The following is a 14181-nucleotide window of genomic DNA, read 5'->3' as shown; positions in this document are numbered from 1 at the left end:
CCATACGGAATGACATGTGCAAGCGAGACAGAGCTATGCATTTGTAGAGCGACGTCCCATTCCGTATAACGCTAACGCGGCAACAGAAACGCTGATGCAGTCACCATCCGAATATCACCTTAAGGGCTGATTAAGACGGCGCGCGAACTCGCATGCGATTTTAGTTACATAGCGGACTGTTGGTTCCGTCCAATTCAACCGACCGATCAAAACCCGCAATGTAATTAAACTCGCATGCGAGTTCTCCCATCGTCTAAATGAGAATTCTCGCACCGCTTCTGCCTCGCACCGCTCGCACATTATGCTCGCCGTGTTAAGAGTGCTCATTGAATTTGGCCAATAAACAGACTCGAGAGTTCTCGCCGCGAGCGAATTTCTTGCTATCCCCTAATTTTGTTTATGCTTATTCTTGTACAAGTGCGTATTGTTTGTCTGTTATTGAAGGGCCAAGCTTTAATGTTTTGGAAGATAATTAAATGAGATTATATTGAATTATTGATTGTTCCGGTTCGTGAATTGGTAAACGTAATAGGTGCTTGCTGGTGAGTTTAATCGCTTTCGTAACGATAAATTTTCAAACTCATTATAACGTTACATCTCCGTTTTCATATCCTGTACTTAAATGTAAATTATTGAATTGCTGTGCTACAATTGTACAGTATTATAATGTATTTATATTTTAATCATGGACTTACTCTCTGTTAGTATTGGAAACGAAACCGTTGACCGCCACGCAATTGGTAAAATAAATATATGGCTTTTGACGTTCCTATTGCCGCACTAGTGCCAAACAATTTCACTAAAATATGTATTTTTTTATGGTTCTTTTCAGTTAGTTTTTAAAACTATTGAGAAAAGAAAATTAATGAATTTGAGACGTTCTGTATGACACGACGATTAAAAAAATAGTAGAAGGGAAAGCTGAAGCAAGGATGAAGAAGAAAAGGAAGGCAAGGAGAACTTATATTGACCAACAGGCCAATTCGAATGTACACTGACACCAGAAATATATCTAAGCCCCACTTGCACCATCCACTAACCCGGGGTTAACCGGTTAACCCTGGAGTTATCATGGTACCAGTACAATTTGACACTGGGTTGACGGTTAAACCGCTTAACCCGGGTTAGTGGGATGGTGCAAGTGGGCCTAAGTGATTTAGTTATCGTGCGTGTCGCTCGATCTAAAACGTGTACGGATAAGTAGAAATTTCTAAGAGATGGCACAGGATAGGATAAGTGGAAATTGCTCCACTGAAAAGAGCCCAGCTTTTAAATACCGTAAAATGGGGTGAGTTGGGTGAAATTTGACTTTCAAACCTCGATAAAATTTTATTTTTACATGTGATAACTGAATGGTGTAAGTATATAATAAGTGGTTCGGACGTTTGTATTTTAGTTTGCATTTTATTTTGGGTAGTTCCATTTCATAACTTTGACGATAAAGAGGAAAACCCACCTCACCCCGTAGTGCCTCGTATTTGGGGTGAGAGGGTTTTTCATACAAAGGTGATTTTGGAAGATTGTTGGATCGATTTTTTTTTATTATGCGTATTACTATAGCCCCATTTTAAATTGGAATATGTACATTATTTTTGTAGCAGTAGCCTTAAAATCCCTTCTCACCCCCCTCTCAAACCTTCTCTCCCCATTCATAACCCAACGTTCCCCGCAAAACCTACTCACCCCGTTTTACGGTACATGATGATTTCAGTTGTTACCTGTATATCGGCGTCCCGAGATCCTCCTTATACCACAGTACTAGGAGCACGGCGTCATCTTCGTCGATGGAGGCGATGTCGCACGGCAGATACACCGGCTCGCCCGCCACCGCTATCACTTGTGTCATGGATACTGTAACAATGGAGAAATAGTGGTTAAGAACATTAAACTATTATTACAAGCTTTTATTTAGTTGACCGTTGTCTGTAATCAAATCTTGCAAGTTAAATTTGATCTACTTCCCGGTTTCCGATTGAGCTGAAATTTTGCATGCATGTATAAATCTGATGATAATGCAATATTATGGTACCATCGAGCTGGTCTGATGATAGAAACTCTGTGATGAAACAACGCAACCTAATTGTGTTAGGGGTTTTTTAAATTGTCTCGATAAGTATTAGTTGTCTGTCGTAAGAAAAGTACAGTCAGCGATAAAAGCTTGTACAAAAATGAAATTTTGCCATGCTTATTACTATGTATAGAACCGGCACATAGAACCACTATTTTCCATGAGCTGTTGTTGTTTTGATAACAAACCATATAAACGGGGCGTGAATGTCGCGACCTAAACGCGTTCTCACCCCACAGGTACTGACACCAAAACATAGACCGCATTCAAAGCGAATAATAATCAAACGCACGATCGATCAATACCTCTCAAAGCTAGAATTTTCTAAAGTCCAACGCGCGATCGTAACACCAGTCTGTACTGTAAGGGGTACAGTACCAATGTACTGTTAAAATTAGTGTAAGACAAAAAGAATAGATAGTATAGAGGGGTCCTGTCATTGTGAATTTTGTAGTCACAGTAAATTTACTGCCATCTATCGACACACGACTAAAACTCAAAATGAAAACGTATAAAATTATCAAAAAAATGTATATTTATTTATTATTTATTTATTTATTTATTTATTATTTATTTATATGGATAAATGATTTTATTATTTTTATATCATTTTGATCCATGTTCATTCCCTCATATCTATTGTTAAAATTGTGTTAAAATTGTTAAATATGAAACGGTGTCGTCACGCCATCTAGCCGAGAATAGGCTAAAGGTGTGTGCGACATCTATCCGAGAATGACTTTTTCTTGTTTTCCGAGGCACGTTTTTTCCTTAGACTTTATTCATCTTATACGAAGTTACATATGTCTTTGGTGTAAGATAAGAAAAGTACCGATGCCCGATGTACTATTTTCCACTCTTGTGTGCATTAACCGGACCCGGGCAGCGGGCAATCCAGTGCGCTTGCTGGTTCATTGCATCCGGGCAAGACGCGGGCGGACATCCGGCCGCCCCACTTATCCGGTCCGGCTGCGTGGCGATTTACTGTTTTAGCTATATTGTTTCCATGTGTTTTATAAATTTTCAATGTTTGGAAGATAGACCTCTGAAAACTAAATGCGAATAATTTTCTGAAAGACTCTCTTTATGTATCACGTTGCTGGCAAACAAGCATTCCACTCGCCTGGTGGTAATCGATCATCTTAGCGTATGGATATTGGAATAGAGGATGCTTGAAACTTCAGTCGTGTCACATACACGTTGCCGACCTTTTAAAAACATAGGTAACAGTTATTTTTTGAAAACCCTAGACTAAAGTCCCTAGAAAAACCTCAGCAGGGAACGTGTAACAAACGGTTTTCTAGCCACACTAGGGATAGATGGCGCTCGCGTCACGAAAACAATAAGCTCCGTGTTTTTATATGTTTAAAATTAAATAATTGTATCTGAATCGAGTAAAAGTAGACTTGACATGTGATAAACTATAATTGACGACTGTGAAAATGTTATCTCAGTGCAGTTTGACAATTAAGTGGTGTAAACTTACAACTAAATACCTTACGGATATATTTATGTGTTTACAAGTAAATTTAGTATAAGTGGTAATAAACAAGGACTGTGCGTGGTAAAGTACCTTAAAACTGTAACCTGTCAAAGAAAAAACAAAGAAGTGACAAAGATATCCGACAAAACAATAAAACAGTGACCGTTTTTATATTTAAAATTGATTGAACTTTGAACCCACGGCTAGCTGTCATAACTCGTACCATCACAGTGTTTACGTTTGCACATCTTGATTACAGCGACATCTACTGATATCTATTGATACTGATATGAGGTGTTTGACACAAAATGTTCTGGAAGATCCGAAAAATTAATCCGACTAATGTCCGTGGAAAGTAAGAAAAAATGGAAATGCCAATGGTGTCTGCATGGAACTAACTCACCAATCCAAGCTATAACTAAACAATATATTCCGATAAGGAGCACCGAAGAACAGAATGTCACAATAAGGAAAAAAGCATTAAAGTCATCGGCAGCACCGCCGTCGAGTTATTCACCCGCTGCGCAAGAGTCGACTGGGAAAAAACAAGAAGTAACTAGCAAGCCACCGACAGCACCGGCAGCATTGGCGTTTGCTACCTTATCTGTGGAGAAAGATCAGACTGAGAGGGAAGAGATCGAAGATAACAAGTCACCGACCGCATCTCCAGTAGTGGAAGCATCGGTGTCAAGTTTCTCACCCGCGGCGTTTGACCTGACGGACGATGTACACAAGTCGCCAGCGCCGAGTCCTTCACCAGCGGCGCAAGAGTCGACTGAGAAAGGACAAGGAGAAACTAAAGAGCCAACGATCGCATTGGCAGAAGGGGCAGCACCGTCAGCATCGGCAACGTCGGTGTCTACTTCCTTGTCTGTGGGAAAAGATCAGACTGTGAAGGTAGAGAGCAAAGATGACAAGTCACTGACAGCATCCCCAGTAGTGGAGGCATCGGTGTCATGCTATTTACCCGCGGCGTTTGACCTGACGGACGACGTATACATGTCGCCAGCGCCTAGTTTTTCACCCGCGGCGCAAGAGTCGACTGGGAAAAGACAAGGAGAAACTAACGAGCCAACGACAACATCGGCAGAAGGGGCAGCACTGGCAGCATCGGCGTCAAGTCCCTTATCTGTGGGGCAAGACCTGACTGAGAGGGAAGAGGGGGAAAATAACAAGTCACAGGCATCATCCCCAGTAGTGGAAGCATCGGCGTCAAGCTCTTCAAGCTCTTTACTTGCGGCGTCAGTCCTAACGGATGAACTATATAAGTCACCGGCGTCCAGTTCTTCATCTGTTGCGGAAGAGCAAACTGAGGAGAAGGAAGTCATCTTCGTTGACATAAGCGTAGCTAAGAGCCAGGAAGTATCACGTACAAGATCTAAATCTATGGAATTAATATCGGAAATTGAAGAGCGCTTTCCAGATAACTATCTACCTTTGGATGACGATGTATCTAAAAGTTTCGAATTAAGTAATGATACCAGTATAATTGCTGAGTTACAAGGTAAAATAGAAAAACTGAAAATTGATCTGGCGAGTACGGACAACGAATTACAGAACACAATTATCGAAAGAAATGAACTAACGCGTCACATTACCAAATTGACGTTAGAATTAAACACTTTAAAAAAATTGTGCAATACGTCACCCTCGTCAACGAAAGGAGCCCGTATGAGCCGGATATCGAATATAGCTAGTCCTATTGGAAGGAGTAACCTTGGACAACGTTCAGATTTTTCAGTAAAAACTTTAGAGATGGAAAGTATCATAGCAAAATTAAAAATTGACCTTTGTAACTGTAAGGAGGAAATAATTCGTCTTAATCGAGTCATTGCGAGCTTGGAACAAGAACTGGCTCCTGCAGCAGGAATCAACCCACCCCTGAGGCCTTGAACGTGAACCAAAATACGAACGAATCCCCTAGAGGTCCTACTAAAGCCTCCAAGTGCAAGAAAATAAAAAATAAATTATGTATTATATCTAGCAGTAAACGGTGTAATGTATTACGTAATATGGCATCAGTGAGATTTTATGAGGATTTTGAGTACTGCCATTATTTAAAGCCCAATGTCGGAATAGAAATACTATTAAAAGACATAGATGTGAAACTGGCCAGTTATTCTAAAACAGACTTTTGCATTATCATGATTGGCGAGTCAGACTTTCATACTACCCAAAATTATGATGTGTTGGTAAATGTTATACATAATAAGTTAAAGAGCATGAATAACACCAACATAATCATGGTTTTGCCGACTTATATTTGTGGTGCTCCTGTTTATAATTCACGAGTCGAATCATTTAATAATAAACTGGGGCATGATATGCATAATCATGGTTATGGCTACCTATATGACTCGAACCGAAACCTAACCCTAGATCAGTTTTCACTGGGAACTGGAAAAATTCTCAGCTACGGAGTTCAAACCATTCTGGGGTTCAAACCATTCATCAGAATGGATATTAAGCTTTCAAAATGTCGATGTTTCAAAAGTCACTCTGCAAACTTCTCCTATAAATAATAGCGTAATAAGTGAGAACTTAGGACAGAAGGATCCCTTGTTTTTTCGTCCATAATATACTCGCAAATAGTGACACCTCTGTACTTGATCTGTGTACCTATACATCTGCACCCACAAATAGTGAGCTGGGAAATGTCAACATAGATAGCAAGGTTTCATTGTCCAATAGTCAGCAATTAGAAACAACATCTTTAAATGTCTTTCTACAAAACATTTGTGGTATAAAATCAAAGCAAGATATGGTAGAATTGTATTTGAACTGTTTAGATAAAAAACCGCACTTTGTATGTTTTTGCGAGCACTTTTTAAACAGTAGTGAAGCCGATTGTGTGGTTTTTAATGATTACGAAATAGTCTGTATGTTTTCCAGAGCCAAGAAAAAAAGGGGTGGTACATTGATACTGGCTGAAAAGGCTAGGAAGACGGAACTTTTATTAGAGTGTAAAAAAATGTCTAGAGTAGAGTGTTTTGAAATTTGTGGGGTTAGGGATTTAGAAACTAATATATGTATATGTTGCTGTTACCAAAATGACAAAAAATTTGACATTTTTATGGAGAAGTTAGAACAGCTACTACAGTACTTCCTTGACAAAAAATGTATTATCTGCGGAGACTTTAACGTAAATATGTTAAAAGATGATAAGAGAAAAAATATGTTCATTAAACTTTTGCGATCATATAACTTTAGGCATCTTGTTCACAACAAAGTGACGTTTAAGCGCAATGAATCTGAATCGTGCATAGACAATATCCTGACAAATTTACCTGAGGAGTGTGTGTCATGGACTTTAGTGGATCATAATGGTCTGTCAGATGGGCATGCAGGTATAGAAACTGGCTTTGTAGTTAATAATAATAAGCACGTTAACAACAAGGAAAAAGCCATTTTTGTACATCGTAGAGTTTTTAACAAAAAGAATCAGGAACTTTACAAAAATTATATTAAAAAAGAAAATTTGGATATTTTAGGCATTAATGGGTTCCTTAAAACATTTACTGCTATATTTCAAAAAAGCTTTAAAAAGGTAAAGAAAAAAATGAATTTACATAAAACTAACAAAATTAAGTGGATAACAAAGGGAATCAAGGTAGCAAGCAAAATGAAACGTGTGCTATTATCAGTAGATAATGTTCACAATGATCAAAGTTTAATTAGCTATCGCAAAGTGTATATTAAAATATTCAAAAGGGTTCTCAAGACTGCAAGGAAGTTAACAGTACAAAACCAAATTATACAGGCAAATAACTCTGCTAAAAGCATCTGGGAAGTAGTAAACAAACGTACAAATAAGAATAGAGTCCACAGTAATAACAAACTTTTACTTAAAATAGATCAATTATTAGTAAGCAATGGTGCGGATATAGCCGATATTTTTTCCAACAATTTTGATTCCGCAAATTTTCAAATAACTGGTGACCCTGCCCTAGCTTTTTCCTTACTAGAATCGAATTCCAAAAGAGTACAAAATAATATGGTAATAAGGCGTACTTCATCATCTGAAATTAAGTTAATTGTCAAAGCCATGAAAAATAAAAATTCTAGTGGTTATGACGATGTACCTATAACCATCATCAAAGATAATATTGATCAGTTAGCTCAACCACTTTCATGTTTTTATAATAATTGTATTGACCAGGGTATTTTTCCCGAGCAGCTGAAAATTGCAAAAATTATTCCTTTATATAAGAAAGGTTCGCGAACGGATCCTAAAAATTATAGACCTATTTCCTTATTACCGACTTTATCCAAAATTTTTGAAAAGATAATAAAAAAAAGACTTACGGCACACTTATTCAATAATAATATCATTAATTTAAGACAATTTGCCTATCAAAAAGGTATTGGTACTTCTGAGGCCATAGATACCTTAATAGGGGATATTACTGATAACTTAAATGAAAAGTTAAGGGTCGCTGGTGTGTTTCTTGATTTGAAATCTGCGTTTGACACTATTGACCATGACATCTTATTGAATAAACTAGAATTTTATGGCATCAGGGGAAATGAATTAAATTTGTGCATGTCGTATTTACGGAACCGAAAACAGTTTGTAGAGGTTAGGGAGGTTCAGGAAAGTTCTATTGAGGTCACACATAGGTCAAAATGCGTCAACATAACAAGAGGCGTTCCTCAGGGATCTGTGTTGGGACCCATATTTTTTGTTTTATATTTAAACGATTTTATTTCTTATCTTAGTAAAGAAATTCCAGGATTAAAATTGGTCGTTTTTGCTGACGACACAAGTGCAGTCTTGTCGAGCCCAACTATTGCTGATCTAAACCTTAAGGTCAATTTAGCGCTAACAGCATGTCAAACATGGCTACAGGCAAATAGTTTGATATTAAACAGCTCAAAGACTTATGCTATGCTATTTAAAACTACAGCTAGAAATAAGGAGACTCTAAGTGTTCATATAAATGGCAACCTCATTCAACCCGTAGATAGCACAAAAATATTGGGTATATTCACTTAGATGCACTATTAAACTGGAAGGATGAATTAAACAGTATTGAAAACTCAATTAGTTCTGCTTGTTATGCTATTCGCAGCCTTAGGGATGAATTGACTGTTGAACAACTTAGGATGGTGTACTTTGCTCTTGTAGAATCCAAACTCCGCTACAGTATAAAACTTTGGGGCAATAGCTACAGATACAACATAAATCGCGCTTTCGTGGCCCAAAAAGATGCTATACGTGCTATCACTAGGCTTCCTCCATGGGGAAGTTGTAGAGAACACTTTAAGAGTCTGAGAATACTTACTGTACCTAGCCTCTACATACTAGTTCTTTTAACGGATGTTATCAAGCATCGAAATCGTTATGAAACGGAATCCGAAATGGTGTTGCGGGAAGCCTCTAGGACTAAGAACTTGACTCCAAAATTAGCTCCGAGACTGGAGGTTGTAGAACACAGCGCCAGAGTTCAAGCGGTCAGATTGTTTAACAAGATGCCTACAGATTTTAAAGTTTTAAAATGCGCCGCAACTTTTAGAGATAAGTTAAAAGTATATTTGTTAGAAAAATGCTGTTATGACATTAGTGATTTTTAATGTAACACTTATTATTTATTGTTGCTGACATAAACTTATATACTTAATTGATTATTATTGATTTATTTTCTTACTTTATTATGAATTTGCTGTGGTTGTTTGTTGAAACGTTTAATGTCATAATAGAATTTATTTATTGAATAATCATGTATGTCTTGCATGCGTTTTTGTTTTGTTCACTAGGTTAATCATAATTGTATATATGTATATTGAATATTCAAACACGATGTAAATTGTTCTTGAATAAATAAACTGAAACTACTATTAAGGGGCCGACTGATTAACAGTCCGCCAGACGGTATCAGTTGTTTGGAACTGTCAAAATTTTGTTCTAACTGACAGGCCGATACCGTCCGGCGGTCTGTTAATCAGTGGGTCCCTTTACATACCAAGGGTCTGTTCGTCTGTTTACATCTTAATCTCTATTTAGTCTTTTGTCTATTGTTATTTGTGTATGGTCTTTTAATTTTAGTGTGGACGAAACCTTACAAATTATCTATTCTATATTCTTGTTTGTTTAGCTACATCATAAAGATGTTCAAACACAGTTCACGATTTAAATAACTGCAGAGATCTTATTATAGATATCAAACACTATATCAACAGACTGGTATTCTTTACTTAGTACAAAGAGAATAGATAGTATAGAGGGCTATTGCCATAGTAATGCCATATATCGATACACGATTAAAACTTAAAATAAAATAGAAAATGTATAGATTAATCAAAATATGTAAAAGGATAAATTATTTTTAATTTTTATTGTTACATACTGACCCATGTTCTTTCACTGATATGTGTTAAAATAGTTAAATAAATATCAAACGGTGTCGTCAACGCCATCTAGCCGTGAATAGGCCAAAGGTAATGGCGCCATCTATTCGAGATTGACTTTTTCTTGATTTCCGAGGCACGTTTTTTTCTTAGACTTTATTTATCTTATACGGAGTTACATACATCTTTGCAGTGTGTGTATGTACTATGAAGTACGAAGTAAACAACGTGCAATTTCCAATATCCATGTTGTTATAGTATATTTCGCTCCGTATTTTTAGCCCCTCGTTTTTGTTGAGGCATTTTTGTTCGGCGCTATGACTGGAAGAAATACGAAAAATGCTTGGGTTAATAGAGTCAGTTTACGGTTGTTTTCATAAATGGTGTTTTTGCTGAATTCTATTAACTTTGGCATCCTGCCGAATATATTCAAGTAATTGGAATACAACAAAGCTTTTTATAAACAGCATTTATTTATTTAACACAAATTATTCAATTGAAGGTATGTTTATTAATATCAATTTTACGTATATCAATGATATCAATTGATGATTTATTGGGTGTGAATTGTCTCTGATAATATTATTTAAATAAAAAATAAAAATAAATAAATTCCATTAAAATAGAAGTACGAGTAGGTACAGTCGGCATCAGATATATCGGAGCGGCCAAGAGGTGCTCGAAAATATGTGAACAAGGGTTCCCCTATCTTTGGCATAATTTTTTTTTGTAATAATTCTATTGTGCATAATAACTTTAGGCATAATATACTGTTAGCATAAACTCACTTGGTACTGGATTGTTGCGCATACGTGCTCTACGCATAATTTTTATTGATCGAAGTGTCTTTTGGCATAGTTTTAATGTCCGAATCGAGACCTGGTATCTGTTTCATTTCGCATAATTTTATTTGTAATAATTTATTAGCATAATTCGCCATTAAGCATAATGTACTACAAGCATAAAATCTTATGGCATAGAAATGTTTTGCATACTTGCGAGAATCATATATGTTGTAGGCCCAATATTTTTTGGCTGAAATTAATTCGCCGAATGTTCCGCAACTCGCAACTATTATTTCTCATAATTTCATTTCGCCGAATAACAACAGTTTGTTTTCATGGGGTCGCAGTTCTAACTTAACCTAACCCACTTTTCTGGCAACAGTTCGTTTTCTTGGGGGTCGCAGTTCTAACCTAACCTAACCCACTTTTCTGGCAACAGTTTGTTTTCGTGGGGTCGCAGTTCTAACCTAACCTAACCCACTTTTTTGGCAACAGTTTGTTTTCACGGGGTCGCAGTTCTAACTTGACCTAACCCACTTTTCTGGCAACAGTTCGTTTTCTTGGGGGTCGCAGTTCTAACCTAACCTAACCCACTTTTCTGGCAACAGTTTGTTTTCGTGGGATCGCAGTTCTAACCTAACCTAACCAACTTTTCTGGCAACAGTTGGATTTCGTGGGGTCGCAGTTCTAACCTAACCTAACCCACTTTTCTGGCAACAGTTTGTTTTCGTGGGGTCGCAGTTCTAACCTAACCTAACCCACTTTTCTGGCAACAGTTTGTTTTCGTGGGGTTGCAGTTCTAACCTAACCTAACCCACTTTTCTGGCAACAGTTTGTTTTCGTGGGGTCGCAGATCTAACTTAACCTAACCCACTTTTCTGGCAATAGATTGTTTCCGTGGGGTCGCAGTTCTAACCTAACCTAACCCACTTTTCTAGCAACAGTTTTTTTGTTGGGCTCCGCATATGCTCCGGCGCTACGGGCATAGCAGCCCCTTCGCCCTTGCGTAGCAAAGCGCAGGCGCTAATGCTATGTGCCATTCTGCTAAATGTAGCTTATGACAGATGCGTTTTAGATCATACAATTTATACCAAATAGAAAGAATCGAAATACGTTTTCTGCGATGTAAATATTCGCCTAAATCCTATTATGCTAAACAGATTATGCAAATCACATTTCGAACATTTAAACAAACGCAAAATAAAATTATTCGTATCAAAAATCGGTCAAAATAATAGTAGTCTATTTAAGATTCGGACTTGCAAACATTTGGCATATTGCATATTATACAAACTGTAACTTTCTGCAAATTTAACATTCGTCGACATACATTTCTGCGAAATAGGTTATGCCAGATGCGTTTCGGGTCACGGAAGTTATGCCAAATAGACGGAACCCGTGAACAAGCACTCTAACGCCTGACTACAGAGGCGTGTTTAGATATTTGTGAGCGCCTTGGCCGCTCCGATTAGTCTGATGGCGACTGTAGATACATTTTTTAATTTGGTAAGTTTGGTAGAATCGCCAAGTTCTGGATTTAAAAATGCATTTTTGAATTTTTTCAAAAGAATATAATGTGCATCTATCTACGTTTAAATCTCAGTCAATTGATATCGCGTAATCGAGTGTCTGTGTTTTCCTAATCGTGATTTATGTTTTCCTTTTTAAAAATTGATTTCTAAGTGTATGCATGATTGAAGAAATGAAAACTACCTACCTAATTAGTTCAATTAATACTACCTATATTAAAACGCAACCATGTCATAAGCTATTCATTACTTACTTGGAGATTTTAACCATAATCTTGTAACCAATAAACGCTTTTTCCTACTCGTCGACTATAATTCTTGAATTAAGATTTCTTATACCAAACTTCAATTGGGTATTTTTAATGTATGGGCTCCCAACTCAACTATAATATTCATTACGATACAGTTTAGTCAACTATAATTAAATTGACCAATCACAGCTCTCCGCGATCAACAGGACGAAACAAAACCATTCACATATTATAATTATATTTCATTTCCTTTACTTTTCTGGTTCGAATTAATATCTATATATCTATTTATATTATATGTTGAGTATTTATTTAGTTTTATTTATACCTATATATATTATATGTATATGTGCTCTTGTATTGTTATATTTCTATTTATGTATATTTGGAGTAATGTGTATTCAAAACGTGCATTTTATTTATTTTAGGGATTGTACACTTTTGCTTTTGTTTGTCATTCATCGTTACTTCTGTTCTACTCATTTCCTCAAAGGTTAACTGGAAGAGATCCCATTCAGGGATAAGTTCGCCTTTGTTGTATTTAATTGACTCTGTAACTGTGTTTCTCGTGTTTATATTTCTATGTACAATAAAGTAAATACATACATACATACATAAAACCAAAGCTCAAATTAATTATTTATTTTAGGTTATACAGTAGAAACAATTGGTTCATAAGTCAGAAACGCGCATGTGACACCCTTAAAATAGCAACATCCATAGACTACGAAAACCACTTAGTGTTGCTTGTTAGTCTCCATAGGCTACGGTGGCCAAAATCGAGAAAATAGTCTAAAAAATTAACTTAGTGCGGAGCAAGTACCAGGGCCTCATGAGTTACGAGAAGGTGTCATTGACCAACACGCTGGGCGCGGCGGCGTGGGCGCGTACCAGTATGAAGGTAGGTAGGCGGCTGCTTGCGTATCTTAGCTGTGTATACTTTTGGTTTGGTTTGTTTGTATGATTCTACTAGTTTAAAGTATTATTTTTGTTGGCTCGTAGAAAAAGTATTGTATACAATAGTGATATAATCAAGCTTTTCAATCTCGTACCTGAGTTAGGCAACTCAGCAAGCTTCGTTGCCTAAACACGGTACTCGACTGAAAAGCTCTCTATTATATCACGATTGTATAAAATACTATTTCATGTTCATCGAAAACCGGAGCGGTTTTAGCTTGAAGTATGGTTAATTCAACATTATCGGCGCGATGCCAGTGCGGAAATAAGCAGGTTTCCGGCGTCCAGCGGGAGCGGCGCGCATCGATTTAATGCCTCGACTCTTTTGCTGGCTTCATTTCTGCTCGTTATTCTAGTCTTGACAACTCTTTGCTTTTTTTAAATTGTGGTCTGTACAGTCAGCAACAGAAGTTGCTAAGCGGGCGAGGTTTGGTTACCTCGACTTGGCTCTTCTCTTAACAATAAAGACGCGTCAAGATCATTTTGAACACATGATCCGCAACTTCTGCGGCTGACTGTAATTTCGAGTAACTGCAATTTGCGATTTAGTCAATGATTTCATAGACACATATGTCATGTAGGGTACAAATGATCTGCATTTTATCGAAATTTTAAATAAACTTTATTCATACATATATGGTACAAAAACATGTCAAAAAACAATATTTATTTTACTTACTTAATGTCAATGTGAACACGATATGGGACTATAACTATATAATAATTCACGATTATAATAAAACGAACATTTTATTTAAAT

The 14181-nt window shown here is 36.9% G+C and overlaps 1 protein-coding gene across 1 annotated transcript in view; it reads right to left on the bottom strand.

Annotated features, from left to right (window-relative positions):
- The window catches only part of LOC134673238 (neural cell adhesion molecule 2-like), a 448161-nt gene that overhangs the window by 55767 nt on the left and 378213 nt on the right, over positions 1–14181 (bottom strand). Inside the window, exon 4 of the mRNA XM_063531190.1 lies at positions 1719–1851. Coding sequence (XP_063387260.1) covers positions 1719–1851 — 133 coding nt within the window. The remainder of the gene's footprint in view (positions 1–1718; positions 1852–14181) is intronic.

This window comes from Cydia fagiglandana, chromosome 18, assembly GCF_963556715.1.
Source record: "Cydia fagiglandana chromosome 18, ilCydFagi1.1, whole genome shotgun sequence".
Taxonomy (NCBI): domain Eukaryota; kingdom Metazoa; phylum Arthropoda; class Insecta; order Lepidoptera; family Tortricidae; genus Cydia; species Cydia fagiglandana.
The sequence above is the reverse complement of the archived record's forward strand: the minus strand, read 5'-3'. Positions and strand labels throughout refer to the sequence as shown.